This window comes from Tamandua tetradactyla, chromosome 13 (assembly GCF_023851605.1).
Source record: "Tamandua tetradactyla isolate mTamTet1 chromosome 13, mTamTet1.pri, whole genome shotgun sequence".
In the NCBI taxonomy this organism is placed as follows: Eukaryota; Metazoa; Chordata; class Mammalia; order Pilosa; family Myrmecophagidae; genus Tamandua; species Tamandua tetradactyla.
In genome coordinates, this window is record NC_135339.1 from 28880555 (window position 1) to 28902909 (window position 22355).

Sequence of the window (22355 nt, forward strand, 5' to 3'; positions counted from 1 at the left end):
ATAGGATGTAAAGTAAGGGTCCTCTTTCGTTCTTTTGGCTATTGATATGCAATTTTCCCATGTCCATTTATTGAAAAGACTATTTAGTCTGAGTTCATTGGATTTGGGGGTCTTGTTGAAGATCAGTTGACCATAGATTTCATGGTCTATTTCTGCACTCTTGGTTCGATTCCATTGGTCAATACTTCTGTCTTTGTGCCAGTACCATGCTGTTTTAACCACTGTGGCTTTATAATAGTTTTAAAATCTGTAAGTGTTAATCCTCCCTTGTTTTTCTTTCCTAGGATGCTTTTTTCTGGGTCTTTTTCCCTTCCAGATGAATTTGGTAACTAGTTTTTCCAAGTCTTCTTCAGATTAGGTTTTTGGAATTTTGATTGGTACTGTGTTGAATCTGTAGATCAATTTTGGTAGAATTGACATCTTAACTATATTTAGCCTTCCTATCCATGAACAGGGAATGTCTTCCCACCTATTTAGATCTCCTATGATTTCTTTTAGCAATGTTATATCGTTTTCTATGTACAAGTCCTCTACATCCCTCTTTAAGTTCATCCCTATATTCTTTATTCGTTTAGTTGCTATTTTGAATGGAATTTTTTTCCTTAACTGAGTCTTCAGTTAAGTCATGCGTAGAACTGCAGTCACGAATTGCTGCCTCTGTTGCCCTCCTGTCCCTTCTCTAACTTTTCTATGGAGCAGGGCTAATCTCAAGTTACTCTAGTCGACTGTCTACCCAGAAGTGAAACATTACTGATTTTTGCACACTAATTTTATATCCCGCCATCTTGCTGAATTTGTTTATTAGCTCTAGTAACTTTTTTGTGTAGATTTCTCATGATTTTCCAAGTATAGTATCATGCCATCTGCAAATAGTGAAAATTTTACTTCTTCCTTTCCAATTTGGATACCTTTTATTTCTTTTTCCTGTCTGGTTGCTCTAGCTAGAACATCTAGTACAGTGTTGAACAATAGTGGTGACAGAAGGCACCCTTGTCTTGTTCCCTATCAGTCTCTCTCCATTGATTTTGATCTCGCTATGGGTTTTTCATACATGTCCTTTATCATATTGAGGATGTTACCTTTGATTCCTACCTTTTGAAGTGTTTTTTAATTTATTTTATTTTTTTTAAATTTTTATTAACGGAAAAAAAAATTAACACAACATTTAGAAATCATACCATTCTACATATGCAATCAGTAATTCTTAACATCATCACATAGATGCATGATCATCGTTTCTTAGTACATTTGCATCGGTTTAGAGGAACTAGCAACACAACAGAAAAAGATATAGAATGTTAATATAGAGAAAAGAAATAAAAGTAGTAATAACAGTAAAAAACAAAAACAAAAACAAAAAACAAACAAAAAAACCCCAAAAAAAAACCCTATAGCTCAGATGCAGCTTCATTCAGTGTTTTAACATGATTACTTTACAATTAGGTATTATTGTGCTGTCCATTTTTGAGTTTTGTATCTAGACCTGTTGCACAGTCTGTATCCCTTCAGCTCCAATTACCCATTATCTTACCCTTTTTCTAACTTCTGCTGGACTCTGTGACCGATGACATATTCCAAGTTTATTCTCGAATGTCGGTTCACATCAGTGGGACCATACAGTATTTGTCCTTTAGTTTTTGGCTGGACTCACTCAGCATAATATTCTCTAGGTCCATCCATGTTATTACATGCTTCATAAGTTTATCTTGTCTTAAAGCTGCTTAATATTCCATCGTATGTATATACCACAGTTTGTTTAGCCATTCTTCTGTTGATGGAGATTTTGGCTGTTTCCATCTGTTTGCAATTGTAAATAACGCTGCTATAAACATTGGTGTGCAAATGTCCGTTTGTGTCTTTGCCCTTAAGTCCTTTGAGTAGATACCTAGCAATGGTATTGCTGGGTCATATGGCAATTCTATATTCAGCTTTTTGAGGAACCGCCAAACTGCCTTCCACAGTGGTTGCACCATTTGACATTCCCACCAACAGTGGATAAGTGTGCCTCTTTCTCCGCATCCTCTCCAGCACTTGTCATTTTCTGTTTTGTTGATAATGGCCATTCTGGTGGGTGTGAGATGATATCTCATTGTGGTTTTGATTTGCATTTCTCTAATGGCCAGGGACATTGAGCATCTCTTCATGTGCCTGTTGGCCATCCGTATTTCCTCTTCTGGTAGGTGTCTGTTCAAGTCTTTTTCCCATTTTGTAATTGGGTTAACTGTCTTTTTGTTGTTGAGTTGAACAGTCTGTTTATAAATTCTGGATACTAGACCTTTATCTGATATGTCATTTCCAAATATGATCTCCCATTGTGTAGGCTGTCTTTCTACTTTCTTGATGAAGTTCTTTGATGCACAAAAGTGTTTAATTTTGAGGAGCTCCCATTTATTTATTTCCTTCTTCAGTGCTCTTGCTTTAGGTTTAAGGTCCATAAAACCGCCTCCAGTTGTAAGATTCATAAGATATCTCCCTATATTTTCCTCTAACTGTTTTTTGGTCTTAGACCTAATGTTTAGATCTTTGATCCATTTTGAGTTAATTTTTGTATAAGGTGTGAGATGCGGGTCTTCTTTCATTCTTTTACATATGGATATCAAGTTCTCTAGGCACCATTTATTGAAGAGACTGTTCTGTCCCAGGTGAGTTGGCTTGACTGCCTTATCAAAGATCAAATGTCCATAGATGAGAGGGTCTATATCTGAGCACTCTATTCAATTCCATTGGTCGATATATCTACATTTATGCCAATACCATGCTGTTTTGACCACTGTGGCTTCATAATATGCCTTAAAGTCCGGCATCGCGAGACCTCCAGCTTCGTTTTTTTTCCTCAAGATGTTTTTAGCAATTCGGGGCAACCTGCCCTTCCAGATGAATTTGCTTATTGGTTTTTCTAATTCTGAAAAATAAGTTGTTGGGATTTTGATTGGTATTGCATTGCATCTGTAGATCAGTTTAGGCAGGATTGACATCTTAATTATATTTAGTCTTCCAATCCATGAACACGGTATGCCCTTCCATCTATTTAGGTCTTCTGTGATTTCTTTTAGCAGTTTTTTGTAGTTTTCTTTATATAGGTTTTTTGTCTCTTTAGTTAAATTTATTCCTAGGTATTTCATTCTTTAGTTGCGATTGTAAATGGGATTCGTTTCTTGAGTTCCCCCTCAGCTTGTTCATTACTAGTGTATAGAAATGCTACAGATTTTTGAATGTTGATCTTGTAACCTGCTACTTTGCTGTACTCATTTATTAGCTCTAGTAGTTTTGTTGTGGATTTTTCTGGGTTTTTGATGTATAGTATCATATCGTCTGCAAACAGTGATAGTTTTACTTCTTCCTTTCCAATTTTGATGCCTTGTATTTCTTTTTCTTGTCTAATTGCTCTGGCTAGAACCTCCAACACAATGTTGAATAATAGTGGTGATAGTGGACATCCTTGTCTTGTTCCAGATCTTAGGGGGAAAGTTTTCAATTTTTCCCCATTGAGGATGATATTGGCTGTGAGTTTTTCATATATTCCCTCTATCATTTTAAGGAAGTTCCCTTGTATGCCTATCTTTTGAAGTGTTTTCAACAGGAAAGGATGTTGAATCTTGTCAAATGCCTTCTCTGCATCAATTGAGATGATCATGTGATTTTTCTGCTTTGATTTGTTGATATGGTGTATTACATTAATTGATTTTCTTATGTTGAACCATCCTTGCATACCTGGGATGAATCCTACTTGGTCATGATGTATAATTCTTTTAATGTGTTGTTGGATATGATTTGCTAGAATTTTATTAAGGATTTTTGCATCTATATTCATTAGAGAGATTGGTCTGTAGTTTTCTTTTTTTGTAATATCTTTGCCTGATTTTGGTATGAGGGTGATGTTGGCTTCATAGAATGAATTAGGTAGTTTTCCCTCCACTTCGATTATTTTGAAGAGTTTGAGGAGAGCTGGTACTAATTCTTTCTGGAATGTTTGATAGAATTCACATGTGAAGCCGTCCGGTCCTGGACTTTTCTTTTTAGGAAGCTTTTGAATGACTGATTCAATTTCTTTACTTGTGATTGGTTTGTTGAGGTCATCTATGTCTTCTTGAGTCAAAGTTGGTTGTTCATGTCTTTCCAGGAACCCGTCCATTTCATCTAAATTGTATTTATTAGCGTAAAGTTGTTCATAGTATCCTGTTATTACCTCCTTTATTTCTGTGAGGTCAGTAGTTATGTCTCCTCTTCCATTTCTGATCTTATTTATTTGCCTCCTCTCTCTTGTTCTTTTTGTCAATCTTGATAAGGGCCCATCAATCTTATTGATTTTCTCATAGAACCAACTTCTGGTCTTATTGATTTTCTCTTTTGTTTTTATGTTTTCGATTTCATTTATTTCTGCTCTAATCTTTGTTATTTCTTTCCTTTTGCTTGCTTTGGGATTAGTTTGCTGTTCTTTCTCCAGTTCTTCCAAGTGGAGAGTTAATTCCTGCATTTTTGCCTTTTCTTCTTTTCTGATAAAGGCATTTAGGGCAATAAATTTCCCTCTTAGCACTGCCTTTGCTGCCTCCCATAAGTTTTGATATGTTGTGTTTTCATTTTCATTTGCCTCTAGGTATTTACTACTTTCTCTTGCAATTTCTTCTTTGACCCACTCGTTGTTTAAGAGTGTGTTGTTGAGCCTCCATGTATTTGTGAATTTTCTGGCACTCCGCCTATTATTGATTTCCAACTTCATTCCTTTATGATCCGAGAAAGTGTTGTGTATGATTTCAATCTTTTAAAATTTGTTAAGACTTGCTTTGTGACCCAGCATATGGTCTATCTTTGAGAATGATCCATGAGCACTTGAAAAAAAGGTGTATCCTGCTGTTGTGGGATGTAATGTCCTATAAATGTCTGTTAAGTCTAGCTCATTTATAGTAATATTCAGATTCTCTATTTCTTTATTGATCCTCTGTCTAGATGTTCTGTCCATTGATGAGAGTGGTGAATTGAAGTCTCCAACTATTATGGTATATGTGACTATTTCCCTTTTTGGTGTTTGCAGTGTATTCCTCACGTATTTTAGGGCATTCTGGTTCGGTGCGTAAATATTTATGATTGTTATGTCTTCTTGTTTAATTGTTCCTTTTATTAGTATATAGTGTCCTTCTTTGTCTCTTTTAACTGTTTTACATTTGAAGTCTAATTTGTTGGATATTAGTATAGCCACTCCTGCTCTTTTCTGGTTGTTATTTGCATGAAATATCTTTTCCCAACCTTTCACTTTCAGCCTATGTTTATATTTGGGTCTAAGATGTGTTTCCTGTAGACAGCATATAGAAGGATCCTGTTTTTTAATCCATTCTGCCAGTCTATGTCTTTGATTGGGGAATTCAGTCCATTAACATTTAGTGTTATTACTGTTTGGATAATATTTTCCTCTACCATTTTGCTTTTTGTATTATATATATCATATCTGACTTTCCTTCTTTCTACGCTCTTCTCCATACCTCTCTCTTCTGTCTTTTCATATCTGAGTCTAGTGCTCCCTTTAGTATTTCTTGCAGAGCTGGTCTCTTGGTCACAAATTCTCTTAGTGACGTTTTGTCTGAGAATGTTTTAATTTCTCCCTCCTTTTTGAAGGACAATTTTGCTGGATATAGGAGTCTTGGTTGGCAGTTTTTCTCTTTTAGTAATTTAAATATATCATCCCACTGTCCTCTAGCTTCCATGGTTTCTGCTGAGAAATCTACACATAGTCTTATTGGGTTTCCCTTGTATGTGATGGATTGCTTCTCTCTCGCTGCTTTCAAGATCCTCTCTTTCTCTTTGACGTCTGACATTCTAACTAGTAAGTGTCTTGGGGAACACCTATTTGGGTCTAATCTCTTTGGGGTGCGCTGCACTTCTTGGATCTGTAATTTTAGGTCTTTCATAAGAGTTGGGAAATTTTCAGTGATAATTTCTTCCATTAGTTTTTCTCCTCCTTTTCCCTTCTCTTCTCCTTCTGGGACACCCACAACACGTATATTTGTGCGGTTCATATTGTCCTTGAGTTCCCTGATACCCTGTTCAAATTTTTCCATTCTTTTCCAGATAGTTTCTGTTTCTTTTTGGAATTCAGATGTTCCATCCTCCAAATCACTAATTCTATCTTCTGTCTCTTTAAATCTATCATTGTAGGTATCCATTGTTTTTTCCATCTTTTCTACTTTATCCTTCCTTTCTATAAGTTCTGTGATTTGTTTTTTCAGATTTTCTATTTCTTCTTTTTGTTCAGCCCATGTCTTCTTCATGTGCTCCCTCAATTTATCGATTTCGTTTTTGAAGAGGTTTTCCATTTCTGTTCGTATATTCAGCATTAGTTGTTTCAGCTCCTGTATCTCATTTGAACTATTGGTTTGTTCCTTTGACTGGGCCATATTTTCAATTTTCTGAGCGTGATCCGTTATCTTCTGTTGGCGTCTGGGCATTTAGTCAGATTTCCCTGGGTGTTGGACCCCACAGGTTGTAAGATTTTTCTGTGAAATCTCTGGGTTCTGTTTTTCTTATCCTGCCCAGTAGGTGGCGCTTGTGGCACACGTTTGTCTGCGGGTTCCACCAGTAAAAGGTGCTGTGGGTCCTTTAACTTTGGAAAACTCTCGCCGTGGGGGAGGTTCGCCAGCCAAAGCGGCTAGGAAGAGTGCCAGCCGGCCCGGGGGTCCGAACGCGGGGAGGGTCGCCGGCCGCCGCAGCACGGGAGAGCGCCCGACCGAATTTCCTAGTCGGCCCGGGGCGCCAAGCGTGGCGGGAGGGCGCCACCTGCCGCAGCCCGGATGAGTGCACTGTTCCCAGCCGGACTGGGGAGTCACGTGTTTGGAAGGGACCCCCGGTCACCGTTCTCCGCAGTCTGGGGATTTCTGACCCAACTCTCTCAGTTGGTCCGGGGGGCCTCGCGTGGCGGGGGCGCCAGCTGCCGCGGCTCAAGGGGACTGCCTGCTGAATTCTGCCAGCTGGTCTGGGAAGGAGGAAGGGAGGGACTCCGGCCGCTTGCCGTCCCGCCCGGGAAAGCCCGCGCCCCTCGGCCATCTCACCGGAGCTGTTTCTCCCAGACAGTCAGCCGTTCCAGAATGGGGTATGCCGTCCCTTTGATCTCCGTCGTGGCTCCGGGAGCTGCTCTGTATTGTCTCCACTCCCCCAGTAGTTGTTCTGGAGGAGGAAAGGTGAGGGTGGCAAGGCTGTCGAGGCCGGTGGCGGAGGAGCCGGTGAAGGCGGAAGAGGGCACGGTGGTGGTTGGAGAGCCGCCGGAGCAGGAGGAGAAAGGGAAGGATAAGATGGCAGATGGAGCGCCGCCGGAGCAGAAGGGGGAAGAGGGAGAGGAGGGCGGGGCCTGGGCGCCGCGCGCCTGGCCGGCGGACAAAGAGGGAGAGGAGGGCGGGTGGGCAGGCTGGCTGGCGGGGCGTGGGCGCCGCGCGCCGGGCCGGCGGACAAAGAGGGAGAGGAGTTGAAGTGTTTTTATCAGAAAAGGATGTTGAATTTTGTTGAATGCTATTTCACCATCAATCCAGATGATCATCTGATTTTTTCTTTCGATTTGACAATATGCTGTATTACATTAATTGATTTTCTTGTGTTGAATCATCCTTTCATTCCTGGTATAAACCCCACTTGGCCGTGGTGTATAATTCTTTTAATTGTTGTTGAATTCAATTTTTTAGTATTTTTTGAGAATTTTTGCATCTATATTCATTAGGGAATATAGTAGCCTGTAGTTTTCCTTTCTTCTGGCATCTTTACCAGATTTTGGTATTGAAGTGATGTTAGCTTCATAAAATGAGTTAAGTAGTGTTCCTTTTTCCTCAATATTTTGGAAAAGTTGGAGCAGGATTTTTGGTAGTTCTTTTTGGTGTGTTTGATAAAATTTCCCTGTGAAGCCATCTGGCCCTGGGCTTTTCTTTGTAGGAAGATTTTTTTTTTTTTTTAATTTCTATTTTTGCAAAGTACTAGCACATACATTCTTAACATACAAACGTTTCACACATGGTGTACCATCAATGGTTCACAATGTCATCACATAGTTCTATATTCATGACCATGATCATTTTTTGGAATATTTGCGCCACTCCAGAAAAAGACATAAAAAGGAAAAAAGAAGCAACTTGTACATACTGTACCACTTACCCCTCCCTCTCATTGATCACTAGTATTTCTATCTATCCAATATATATTTTTAAATTTTAACATTTTTCCCCCTATTATTTATTTATTTTTAATCCGTATGTTTTACTAGTCTGTCCATACTGTTGATAAAAGGAACGTCAGACACAAGGTTTTCACAGTTGTATTGCAAGAAGATGATCTTAAAGATGAATGTATAATGATAAAGCTTTCGCAATAGACCGTGTGACAGTGAAAACCTTGTGTCTGATGCTCCTTTTATCTAACTTATCAACAGATGAGTAAAACATATGGATTACAAATAAATAAATAATTGGAACAAGTGTTAAAATAAATTTAGTAGATTGAAATGCTAGTGATCAATGAAAGGGAGGGATAAGGGGTATGGTATGTATGATTTTTTTTGTTTTATTTTTATTTCTTTTTCTGAATTGATGCAAATGTTCTAAGAAATGATAATCATGATGAATATACAAAAAAAAAAAAAGAAACATGGCTACTGGAGCACATTGCTACAGTTTCATGCACTTCCCTCTAGCCTAATACACCTTAATCTAAAATGGGAATATCTATATAATATGTAAGAATAACCTCCAGGATAACCTCTCGACTCTATTTGAAATCTCTCAACCACTCACACTTTATTTTGAATCATTTGTCTCTTCCCCTTTCAGTCAAGAAGTCTTTCTCAGTCCCTTGATGTTGAGTCCCAGCTCATTCTAGGATTTCTGATCTATGTTGCCAGGGAGGTTTACACCTCTGGGAGTCATGTCCCACGTAGAGAGGGGGAGGGTGGTGAGTTTGCTTGCTGTGTTGGCTGAGAGAGAGATAGGCCACATATGAGCAACAAAAGAGGTTCTTGGGGTGACTCTTAGGCCTGATTTTATGTAGACTTAGTCTGTCGTTTGCGGGGATAAATTTCATATGAACAAACCCCAAGATTGAGGGGTCGGCCTATTGATTTGGTTTTCCCCAGTTCTTACGAGAATATCCGGAGTTCTTAAAATGGGGAAGTTGAGTTTTCCCTCATTCTCACCATTCCCCCAAGGGAACCCTGCAAGCTCTTTTTTATTCACTGTTCAAATCTGTTCTAGTTTGCTAGCTGCCGGAATGTAATATACCAGAAACAGAATGGCTTTTAAAAAGGGAAATTTAATGAGTTGCTATTAAAATGTAGCAAAACTGAGAAAAAGGGCGGGCCACAGTGGCTCAGTGGCAGAGTTCTCTGCCATGTTGGAGACCTGGGTTCGATTTCTGGTGCCTGTCCATGCAAAAAAAAAAAAACAGAAAAAAAATAAAAGAGATTCTCTGGGGGTGACTCTTAGGCGAAATTTTAAGTAGGTTTAGCCTGTCCTTTGCAGGGATAATTTTCATATGAGCAGACCTCAAGATTGAAGGCTCGGCCTGTTTATTTGGTTGCAAGAATATCAGGAATTCTTCAAATGGGAAGTTGAATTTTCCCCCTTTCTCATCATTCTCCCAAGGGGACTTTGCAAATACTTTTTTATTCACTATTCAAATCACTCTGGGATTTATTGGGGCATCACACTGGACAAACCTACAAAATCTCATGCCCTATTCAAGGTTCCATGCACTTATGGTGTTCTATTAAACTGTCCACATAAGTTAAATTAGGAAATGCACTAGTTAAAATATAAATTTTGTACCAAATAAACATTTCTTGCAAAGCATGTTTCTCTTAATTAAGAGCACCCATTCTTTTTCGTGAACTACTGTGTTAGGCTTGAACTTCCCCAACACACACCATCACTTTCTTTAGTGAGGTCTTTGAAGCTTTATTTTCTTATAGACTAACTTTCCAAACTGATTCACTACTTTGGGCACGGGCTCTTCTCAGCTTGCCACTACTAGTGTGGAACCATCCTGTGACTGAGCTTGGGTAAGAGTGGTTTCCGCCTGCTGTGCCTGTGGTAGAATGTCCACCCTATAACTGGGTAGGTGGAGGGAGGGAGCCCCCAAATCTCTTAGCTGTTTTCACATAGTGAGAATTTGGGGTTGGAGGAGATGGGAAATATTGGTGACTGGTGTGGGCATTACCACCTATGGTAGTTATTCTTTGTCCCGCAGAGAATCAGCACAAGAAGAAAAACTCTTTAACACAAAGTCAGAAAGCAAGGCAGTCTGTGTCCCAAGAGACAGCCAGAGACTCAGGTTTATTTTCTGCTAGCTTTTAATTGGGTCAAGGGGCCATTTGGAGTTAAACTATCCAGTGAACATCAGTGGAAGTTCCCATTTGCCTTGAGTAGGTATCTTTAATTTTAAGAACAAAGCAGGTATTTTCCCATGAGTAGGAGGATATGTTCTAGATAAGTAAATGCCCCAGATACGCGAAGCAGACAGATGTGCAAATGACACAACAAAGCACACAGACATCTTGAGTTGTTTTCAGCTCTCCTGTTGTTTTTGACAGACAAACAAGTGCAGTGGCTTTCTGCTGCTTGAGGACATGCAAACACAGAGCAAGCTTACAAATGCTTTAACCATATCCTCCCACAAGCTGGCCCTTCCTGGTGAGATACAATAAGCCTTGATTGGAAGTTGAGAGAGAGGGAGCCACATTTTCTTAGCCATACTTGCCTGGAGTGGAGCAAGTATGGCTAGGAAACTGATCTAGGGGGCGAGCAAGGTATTGGGTTGCGGCTCAAGTAACACATCCTCTAACTCTTATCAAATTTTTGTAGATTTTCTTGAATAAATGTTTCTTCATTTGGTGTGTGCCCTGTTCTAGTTTGCTAGCTGCCGGAATGCAATATACCAGAAACGGAATGGCATTTAAAAAGGGGAATTTAATGAGTTGCTAGTTTACAGTTCCAAGGCCGAGAAAATGTCCCAATTAAAGCAAGTTTATAGAAATGTCCAATCAAAGGCATCCATCCAGGGAAAGATACCTTGGTTTAAGAAGGCCAGTGAAGTTCAGGGTGTCTCTCTCAACTGGCACAGGGCAAACACAGTCAGGGCTTCTCTCTCAGCTGAAAGGGCACATGGTGAACACAGCATCATCTGTTGCTTTCTCTCCTGGCTTCCAGTTTCATTAAGCTCTCCAGGAGGCTTTTTCCTTCTTCATCTCCAAAGGTTGCTGGCTTGTGAACTCTCTGCTTCGTGGTGCTGCAGCATTCTCTGCTCTCTCCAAATCTCTTTCATTCTCCAAAATGTTTCCTTTTCTATAAGACTCCAGAAATCTATTGAGACCCACCCAAATGGGTGGAGATATGTCGTCAGCTAATCCAGTTTAACAACCACTCTTTTCTTTTTAAATTAATTTTTAATTTGTTTTAAAATACCAAAAAACACCAAATGCTAACATTTGTAACTTTTGATCATTCCGTTCTATATATATAATCAGTTATTCACAGTATCATCACATAGTTGCATATTCATCATCATGATCATTTCTTGAACATTTGCATCTATTAAGAAAAAGAAATAAAAAGAAAACAAAAAAAATTCATACATACCATTACCCCCCACCCCTCCCCCTCACCTATCACCAGCATTTCACTCTAAATTTATTTTAACATTTTTAATAACCACTCTTGATTAAATCACATCTCCAGGGAGATGATCTAATTACAGTTTCAAATGTACAGTATTGAATAGGGATTATTGTGCTTTTACGAAATGGGATTTAGAGTAAAACATGACTTTTCTAGGGGACATACATCCTTTTAAACCAGTAGAAAATCCATCTGGGATTTATCGGATCATCACTCTAGGATTTATCAGGGCATCCCTCTGGATAAACCTACAAAATCTGTAGGAAGATTTTTGATGATTGATTTTTTGTCTTTACTTGTGATTGGTTTGTTGAGATCTTCTGTTTCTTCTGAGGCAGAGTATGTGTGTTTCTAGGAATTTGTCCAGTTCTTCTAAGTTGTCTAGTTTGTTGAAATATAATTGTTCATAGTATCCTCTTATGATTATTTTATTTCTTCAGGGTCTGTAGTAACAACCCCCCTCTCGTTTTTGGTTTAATTTATTTGCATCCTCTCTATTTTTTTCTTTATCAGCCTTGCTAGTGGTCCGTTGATTTTATTGATTTTTCTCAAAGAATCGACTTTTAGTTTTGTTGATTTTTCCTATTCTTTTGTTTTCCCATTCATTTAATTCTGCTTTAATCATTGTTATTTCTCCTCTTTTATTTGCTTTGGAATTAGTTTGCTGTTCTTTCTCAAGTTCCTCCAGGTGAGCAGTTAAGTCCTCAATTTTTCCTCTTCTTTTTTAATATAGGCATTAAGGGCAGTAAATTTCCCTCTCAGAACAGACTTTGCTGCATCCCATAAGTTCTGATATGTTGTATTCTCATTTTCATTCGTCTCCAGGTAGCTACCAATTTCTCTAGCAATTTCTTCTTTGACCCACTGGTTGTTTAAGAGTGTGTTATTTAATCTCCATTTATTTGTGGCAGTTCTCATTCTTTGATGGTTATTGATTTCCAGCTTTATTCATTTGTAATCAGAGAGTGTGCTTTGAATAATTTTAATGTTTTTAAATTTATAAAGACCTGTTTTGTGTCCCAGCATATGATCTATCCTGAAGAATACTATGTGCACTAGAGAAGAATGTATATCCTGGTGTTTTGGGGTGTTATGACCTATATATGTCTGTTAGGACTAAGTCATTTATCAAATTGTTTAAAATCTCTATTTCTTTGCTGATCCTCTGTCTGGTTGTTCTATCTAAAGAGGAGAGTGGTGTATTAAAGTCTTCTACGATTATTGTTGAGGCGTCTATTGCTCCCTTCAGTTTTGCCAATGTCTGTCTCATGTACTTTGGAGCTCCTTGATTGGGAGCATACACATTTATGATTGTTATTTCTTCTTCTTCCATTTTATTAATATAGTGTTCTTCTTTGTCTCTTATGAAGTCTTTACATTTAAAGTGCATTTTGTTTAAAATTGGTATAGCTGTTCTTTTCTTTACAGCTTGCATGGAACATCTTTTTCCATCCTTTCACTTTCAGTCTATTTGTATACTTGATTCTAGGATGAGTGTCTTGTAAACAGCATACAGCTGGATTATATTTTTTAATCCATTTTGCCAATCGATATCTTTTAAGTGGTAAGTTTAGTCTGTTAACATTCAAAGTTATTACTGTAAAAGCATTTCTTGAATCCATACTCTTATTCTTTGTATTTTATTTGTCAGATCTACATATTTTTTTCCTCTTTCTCTTTTTATCCATTAAGTTATCTTTGCTAGTATTCTTCAATTCTGTGCCCTCCTCCAGACCTCCCTCTCCTGTTTTTTTTCAGTCAGCAGAACTCCCTTTAGTATTTCATGTAGGGACAGTCTCTTGTTGACAGATTCTTTAAGCATTTGTTTGTCTGTGAAAATTTTATTCTCTCCTTCAGTTTTGAAGGATAATTTGCCTGGGTACAGAATTCTTGACTGGTAGCCTTTCTCTTTCAGGATCTTAAAGATATCATACCATTGCCTTCTCGCCTCCATAGTACCAATTGAGTAGTCTGAATTCAAGCTTGTGTGGTTACCTTGTATGTAGTAGATTATTTTTCTCTTCGCTGCTTTCAGGATTTTCTGCTTACTTTCGACATTTGGCAGATGGATTAGTATGCGTCTTGGGGAAGGCCTATTTGGATTTATTCTATTTGGAGTTCATTGGGCTTCTTTGATTTGCATATTTATGTCCTTAATAAGGGTTGGGACGTTTTTCCCCATTATATCCTCAACTAATTTTCCTGGCCCTTTACTCTTCTCTTCTTCTTCTGGAACACCAGTGATTGTTATATTTGTGTGCTTTGTTTTTTCCATCATTTCCCTGAGATCCAAGTAAATTTTTTTCTATCTTTTTTGCCATTTCCTCTTTTGTGGGTTTTAAATCAGTTGCCTCGTCCTGTAGTTCACCTATTCTTTCTTCTCCATCTTCAATTATGCTTGTGTGTGTCTCTAGTATATTTTTTATTTGGTCTATAGCATCTTTAATCTCTGTGGTAGCTGCTGTTTTTCTATTCTTTCAAATTCTTCTTTATTCTCTTTAGTTTTTTTTTTATCTCCTTTATGTCAGTTGCCATCCCATTGATTTTATTTAGTGTAGTTATATGAGCATCTTTGATTAATTGTTTCAAAGTCTGTATCCTCCAGTGTTTTAATTTGGTCATTAGGCTGGGTTATATCTGTCTGCATCATGATATGCTTAGTGATCTTCTGTTACTTTCTGGACATTTAAATAACTTGATAGGGTTATTTCTGATTTCCTTCAGTAGACTAAAGCTTTGTATTTGTGGGATTATGTGGAGCAGGATGCAGGGCACAACAGTGCAGTGGTGGGTTGAATGTTATGTCCCATGTAGTAGGGAGGGTAATGACTTTCCTAAGCAGAGCTGGGCTTAGAGAGAGAGAGAGGCTACATCTGAGCAACAAAAGGCCACATCGGGAAGCCACTCTCAGGCCTCATTATAGGTAGTCTTAGCTTCTCTACTACAGAAATGAGTTTCATAAGGGCAGCCTAAAAATCAAAGGCTTGGTCTATTTTCTTGGGAATCCCCAGTGGTTGAGAGGGTACTCGGGGTTTCCCAGATGGGAAAGTTTAATAGTTCAATTTTGTTTTCCTTTGGACCCTCAAGTGACTCTACCAATACTTTTTTTTTCCAAAATTTTTTATGGTGAAAAATAACATATATACAAAAAAGAAATAAATTTCAAAGCCCAGCACAACAATTAGTTGTAGAACAGATTTCAGAATTTGGTATGAGTTTCAATTCCATGATTTTAGGTTTTTACTTCTAGCTGTTCTTAGATATTGGAGACTAAAAGAAATATCAATATAATGATTCAGCAGTCATATAATCTATTAAATCCTATCTTCTCTGCTGGAATGTCACCTTCTCTTTTGATATTTCTCCCAATCTTTAGGGGTATTTGTGCTATACCCATTCTAACTTTTTCATGTTGGAAAGGGCTGTCGATAATATGGAATAGAGGGATGTTCTGGAGAGGCTGGCCCCTCTGGGTTTCAGAACTTTTCTCAACCTAAGAACCCAAATGGAGATTGTAGTTTTCTAGAAACTTTTGTAGAATCTCAGATAAAGCTGTAGGTGTTCTTTGGGGTTGGGAGGAGTGGTTTTGGTGGGGGGTTGGCAAACCATGATAAGTAGCAATGTCTAGCTGAAGTTTGCATAAGAGTAGCCTCTCAACTCTATTTGAACTCTCCAGCCACTGATACCTTATTCATTATAATTGTTTTCCCTGTTTTGTTCAGGATGGCACTGTCGATCCCACGGTGCCAGGGGCAGGCTCATCCCTGGGAGCCATATCCCATGCTTCCAGGAAGACTTTCACTGCTGGTGTTATGTCCTTCATAGGGGACAGTCTATCAATACTTTTTAATTATTAGCCCACCATAGACTGAGATGTATCTAGGTATTACATTAAGCTATATAGAATTACAAGGCCTCTTTCCCTTTCTGTACTCCAGGAATTGGGGTTGAGTGAGCTATCCAGACAGCTTGATTTAGACTGTGTTACAGAAAATTTAGGTTCTAGCACAAGAAATTTCTCTGCCTTTGGTCTCACACTGTAGGTGGAGGTCTAGAATACAAACACCATCATATTTTACCCTATATTCTGATATACCTTAGTCCCAGCCAGATTGGCTTCGTTTTTCTCTCTAATTGAGGCCTGATCTCAGTCTTGGTGTCTTTAACTGTTATTGTACATAGCTATGCTAACTTTCAGGGCTGCAGCACTCCATTCCTCATTCGTAGGCATCACAGAGTTATGCAAGGGTCCAGGGAAATACCAGCTGATGCACATATAGCTCAGTGTCTCAAAATCTAGAAACACGCAACTGTAGACTAAATGTGCCGCTATAAGGGCTTACAATCAACGCTCCAATTTTCTTATAATTATTTTCTGAAAGAGACCTTAGTATATTTGTTCTTTTGTTTCTGGCTTATTTTGTACAAAACATTGTCCCCAACATTTATTCGATTCGTTTCTTGCCTCTTGGCATCCTTCTTTTTTGTAGCTGCACCATATTCCATCATATAAATGTATCACAGTTCACCACTCTGCTTCTCAGTCATTGTACCCATTGGCTCCCTCCGTCTGTTGTACATCATGAATGATGTCTGTATTGGTTTACCAAAGCTGCCAGAATGCAATCTACCAGAAATTAGGTAGCTTTTCTTTTTTTGTATAATTTTAAATTTTTTTAGTGACTAAATGTACAAATTTTTAAAATGTTTTTGCATGACGAAGAACAAAGGCATGTCATTACTGCAGGGTGCTAAAAACAGACGGTAATTTATATTTTAAAATTTCAACTTATGTTTGAGACTAAAGCAAAAGATGTTCATTTGGTACAAAATTTATATTTTGACTAGTGCAGTTCCTAATATAACTTATGTAGACTGCTTAATTGAACACCATAGGTACATGGAACCTTGAGTAGGGCATGAGATTTTTGTGGGTTTGTCCAGAGTGATGCCCTGATAAATCCCAGAGTGATTTGAACAGTGAATTAAAAAGTATTTGCAAACTCGCTTTCGGGGAATGGTGAGAAAGGGAGAAAATTCAACTTCCCCAAGTTGAATTCTTGATATTCTCACAAGCAGTGTGGACAACCAAAGTTATAGACTGAGCCCCCAGTCTTGAGGTTTGTTCATATGAACCTTAATCCCACAAAGGATAGGTCAAGCCTACTTAAAATTAGGCCTAAGAATTGCCCCCAAGAGAACCTCTTTTGTTGTTCAGATGTGGCCTCTCTCTCCAGCCAACACAACAAGCAGACTTACCACCCTCCCCCGTCTATGTGGGACCTGACTCCCAAGGGTGTGGACCTTCTTGGCAACGTGGGACAGAAATCCTAGAATGAGTTGAGACTCAGCATCAAGGGATTGAGAAAAACCCTAGAATGAGCCGAGACTCAGCATCAGGGTATTGAGAAAACCTTCTCGAACAAAAGGGGGAAGAGTGAAATGAGACAAAGTGTCAATAGCTGAGAGACTCCAAATAAGAATGTTTGCATTTGTTTGGTGTTTTTTGGTATTTAAATATATATATGTATATATATATATATGTAACAACAAACAAACTCAAAGATTCTTAACATGATCATTCCAGTCTACATATATAATCATAACTCACTATATCATCTCATAGTTGCATATTCATCATCATGATCATTTCTTAGAACATTTGCATCAATTCAGAAAAAGAAATAAAAAGACAACAGAAAAAAATTCATACATACCATACCCCTTACCCCTCCCTTTCACTAATCACTAGCATTTCAATCTACTAAATTTATTTTAACATTTGTTCCCTCTATTATTTATTTTAATGCCTTATGTTTTACTTGTCTGTTGATAAGGTAGATAAAAGGAGCATCAGACACAAGGTTTTCACAATCACCCACTCACAATGTGAAAGCTCTATCATTATACAATCATCTTCAAGAAACATGGCTACTGGAACACAGCTCTACATTTTCAGGCAGTTCCCTCCAGCCTCTCCATTACATCTTGACTAACAAGATGATATCTATTTAATGCGTAAGAATAACCTCTCGACTCTGTTTGGAATCTCTCAGCCATTGACACTTTATTTTGTCTCATTTTGCTCTTCCCCCTTTTGGTCGAGAAGGTTTTCTCAATCCCTTGATGCTGAGTCTCAGCTCATTCTAGGATTTCTGTCCCACATTGCCAGGAAGGTCCACACCCCTGGGAGTCATGTCCCATGTAGACAGGGGGAGGGTGGTGAGTTTGCTTGTTGTGTTGGCTGGAGAGAGAGGCCACGTCTGAGCAACATGTGGTTCTCTTGGGGGTGATTCTTAGGCCTAATTTTAAGTAGGCTTGACCAATCCTTTGTGGGGTTGAATTTCATATGAACAAACCCCAAGATTGGGGTCTCATTCAGTCTATTGCTTTGGTATCCCCACTGCTTGTGAGACTATTGAGAATTCTCCACTTGGGGAAGTTGAATTTTCCCCCAGAAATGGGGCAGCTTTAAAAAAAGGAATTCATTAGGTTACAAGTTTACAGCTTAAGGCCTTAAAATGTCCAAACTAAGGCATCCAGAGAAGGATATCTTGACATAGGAAAGGGTCGATGTCAGCTGTGAAGGCACATGGCGATGACCCCCCCCTTGAATGGATGGAGATACCATCTCCATGGAAACCACCTAATCAGAAGGTCCCACCCACAACTACGTGAGTCACATCTCCATTGAAGCAACTTAATTGAAATGGTCCCACCCAGCAATATTGAATCAGGATTAAAGAACATGGGTTTTTGGGGGTATATAATAATTTCAAACCAACAAAATGTCCAAAATAAACTATGCCTTATAGTTTTCTCACTTAACAGTCAGTGTTTTTAGAAGTAGAAAAGTAGTTCAAGCCAAACTGTGATTGTTGTTAGAACAAACTGAAATGATTGTAACATATATGATCAGAAACTAAAATAATTGAAATTATATTTTTTACAGCTTGGTGAACTTTTGAAAGATTGGAGACGTCTTAATGTTGCTATCACCAGAGCCAAACATAAACTAATTCTTCTTGGATGTGTCCCCTCATTAAACCGCTATCCTCCTTTGGAGAAGCTACTTTCTCATCTAAACTCAGAAAAATTAATATCCTTTTTGTTCTTTACAAGTTCATGTTTGTACTGTTTTTTGTACTTTATTTGTGTGCTTGTAAAATTTTGTGTGCTGTGTTTTCCTGGATATATGTTGAAGATCAGATTCTACAAAAGAAAGAGAAAACAGTTCACAGGAATTAAGGTTAAGCAAATGAAATAATGAGGTGATTAAGGGTAGTAGATTATTGAGTGAGAAAGGGAAAAAGAAGGACTTGTTTTATTGCTCTAAAACTATAATCCTAACACATCTATGAAAATAAATTATCTCTTCTGGTCCTTCTCACCCCAAATTGATAAACTTTTTTATATCCAGGACAAAACATTGTATTAAAAGATGGACAATTATTCCTTTTCATTTAGTAGATTATTTTAAAACTAGGTCATCTTTATAAAAACTTATATAAACACCTTAGGCTAAGATATGTAAACCTTCCTGCTTAAGAACATAATGATACATAGAATAACAAAATGTTCTTTTTTTTAAAGCACTCTTGTAATCCAAAGTATAAAATGTTGAAGAATAGTGTCATAAAAGTTTTTGTGTGATTTCTATATTATGTTAAATATATCTTCCTTAACTTATTTTACATCGTTGATCTTCCACCAGGAGAACATGAAAGCCTTTGTTACATATTGGGTGATTTTCAAAAAGGATAAAACACTATTTCTCTTGCCTTCTTCACACTCTGGCAGTGGTCTCCTCTAACCAGTGCAAACTATTTTTAGCTTGGATATGCTGTAAAATCAGCACCTGCTTAGACTGTGAAGATAGTTCTCATTCAAAGGGTACAAAATGCACTCTGTTCAGAGTTCCAGTGTTTTGTTTTTAATTTTTTTGATATAATCTTTTTTTTGGCTTTCATAAAGTGAACTTATTAAGTTAATGTTTATAGCTCTAAATCTATAAAAATGTCCAAAGTAGGGCATCCAAGGAAAGATACCACAATTCAAGGAAGGCCAATGGGTCAGGGACACATCTGTCTGCTGGGTAGTCATATGGCTGGTATCTGTGGTCCTTTGCTCTTCGGCTTGGTTGTTTTAACACTCTGTTCCTTTAGCGGTTCCTCACTTTGCTGGGTCTGGATTTCATCTTTTGGCTCCTCAAGGCTGTCTCCAGTTTCTGACTTGCTTAACATCTCATGGCAATGTCTGCTGGGCTACAATCATCTCCAGATACCATGTCTCTGATCCCCAAGTTTTGTCATCTGTGTCAGTGATGCTCTGAAGTTTCTGAGATTTCTCCAAATTATTCCCATTTGAAAAATGCTGGTAAACTAATCAAGATCCACCTGGGATGGATGGAGTCACATCTTCAACTCATTTTGATATAATATTATTCAGCATGAAGCTCTGTCATCATACAAGATTCAGTGTGGTAGATTTTTTTTTAGTACAACTGTATCCAAAACTGTGAAAAGTCTAGATTTATAGACATTATAATTATGTCTTTGTATGGTAAGTCTGATAAATTTTTACTGACTTTAACGGTGGATGACTTTTAAATTTGAGATTTGAATTTTAAAGGTCCGAGGACTAATTTGATTTTGTAGATTTTATGATAACACTTTTGTTTATTCGAAGACTGGATAAAAGGTGAATTGTTGTCTTTATTTAAGAATAATCTTATGGTGATGGGAAAACTGGTGTGATTCTTTTCTATATTTCTAGGTCCTGATCCAAAGGCAGTTTTGCTGAGTTTTTCCCTGATTTTTTCTGCTATCAGATGTGTTTTCGCCTTAAACCTGGCCTTTTAAGTATGATTTCTGAATTGATTACTTCTAGTTAATTCCTATTCCTTCAACCCCCATCACTTGTTATTTTGAGTATTCCTGAGTAAATTTGGGTATAAAAATAATTTTTACTCTTGTGGTGAGAAGAAATTTTGTTTACTGAATTGATAAGAAGTTAAAAGACATATCCCAACATTCAGCTATTCATGTTCATATGCCCCTTTGTTTTGGGGGCATTATTCAGATTTCTCTTTTTATGTAAAGATGGTTGTAAAACAAAAGTAAATTGTGACAGATTTTAACCTCAGTGTTTTTGGCTTCTTGAAGGAAATCTTCCATTTCTTTCAAGGTTTATTTTTTTTTAATGAATGTTAAATATGTTGAAGTTTTTGCTTTTACCTCAGGTATTTATTATTATTATTATTATTATCATTATTATTATTATTACAACTACTTGAAATTTTCATTGAATAAATTGTTTTCTACTGTTGGATCTTAACTGTATCAATTATTAATACTGAGTAATAATTTGTTTTGGGGTTGTACAGCAGTTTTTTCAGAAGTGACAGGTAAAATATTGATTCTAAAATATTGATTCTAAAGCTGAAACCAAGAAGTATTGAAATAATAAAGGGATTAATGGGAAACACACAGGATGGACTTGACTTGATCAAGGACAGAAAATATTTAGAGACCAGACAGGAAAACCTGGAATGGTTGCTGTGATAGGACTTAAATATTGGTTTGATATCGTGGGGGTATAAAACAGGAAGGAATTGAAGATAATTTCAGTTCCTGTGTTTGAGGTGATTAATACCTTTGGTATAGTCAGTGGCTGCTTCATTCCAAAGATGTAAGCCCTGAAAAAGTAAAGCTCTGTAGAAAAAGAGCCTGGGAAAGAGTTCCATGTTTCCTTTCATTTGGGGTTTTGTTTCAGTCACAAAATTCTGGCTTTTTAATTATTTGAATGAGGCACTATGAGTTGGAGGCTTGGGGAAGTGAAACCCAGACCAGACTTCGAGGGAACTCAGTGCAGCATGTGAGGCCCTGTCCATGCCGAGGACTAAAACAGTAGTGGCTGTGGATCGCCAACCTTTTTGGACTCTTAGTTTTGTACAGTCCCTGATCAAAAGCACCACTGGCCTTTTCCTTGTAATGAAATCCATGATGTGAAGACAGTGTAGCCATTCCGCTGGCCCCGTTCCTGATTCAGTCCAGAGTTTCTGCCTCCTGGTCTCTTCTCCCTCTTTTCTCTGGTTCCTTTCTTTTCCTTCCCATCCGTCACTCTCTAAAGGTAGGTCTTCTCCAGAATTCTGTGCTTCCTCTGATCCTCTTTTCTGTCTTTGGGCATTCACTGGCTTCAACTATCACCCTGTGACTGTTCACCAAATCTCTACCCCATTTGATCCAAGTTCTAGCTCAAGTCTTCACGATATTTTATGGGCATTTGAGACTCAATACACACAGAACTGATATGTCATGATCTAATGCCTTCCTCCTGTGATCTCTGTTTCTATAATTTGGAAACACTACAGATTTTGGGAAATGACATTTCTTTGTAATATGATCCCTTAGTAATAACTACTGGAATTTGTTGTATTATGAACTAGACTGGTGTTTGAGGAGCAAAAATTACCACAATCCATAGTAAAAAATACATTTTACATTGTGAGTTAATATAGATAAATGTGGACTTCCGGAGAAGATGGCGGCTTAGTAAGACGCGCGGATCTTAGTTTCTTCTCCAGGACAGCTACTAGGGGAGTAGAAACGATACAGAACAGCGCCCAAAGCCACAACAGAGATAAAAAAGACAGCGTACCCCATCCTGGAACGGCTGGCTGGCTGAGAGAAGCTGCTCGGGTGAGATCGCCGAGGCGCG

General features: G+C 38.0%; 1 protein-coding gene across 2 annotated transcripts in view; it reads left to right on the plus strand.

The window, feature by feature from the left end:
* The window catches only part of DNA2 (DNA replication helicase/nuclease 2), an 89605-nt gene extending 68691 nt beyond the window's left edge, over positions 1-20914 (plus strand). Inside the window, exons 20-21 of one of the 2 annotated variants that reach the window (XM_077125106.1) lie at positions 18589-18735; positions 19332-20914. In XM_077125106.1, coding sequence (XP_076981221.1) covers positions 18589-18735; positions 19332-19400 — 216 coding nt within the window. In that variant the 3' untranslated portion in view covers positions 19401-20914. Of the gene's footprint in view, positions 1-18588 lie in introns of both variants that reach the window. The other variant, XM_077125104.1, reaches the window with a different exon arrangement.
* Positions 20915-22355: the final 1441 nt, after the last annotated feature.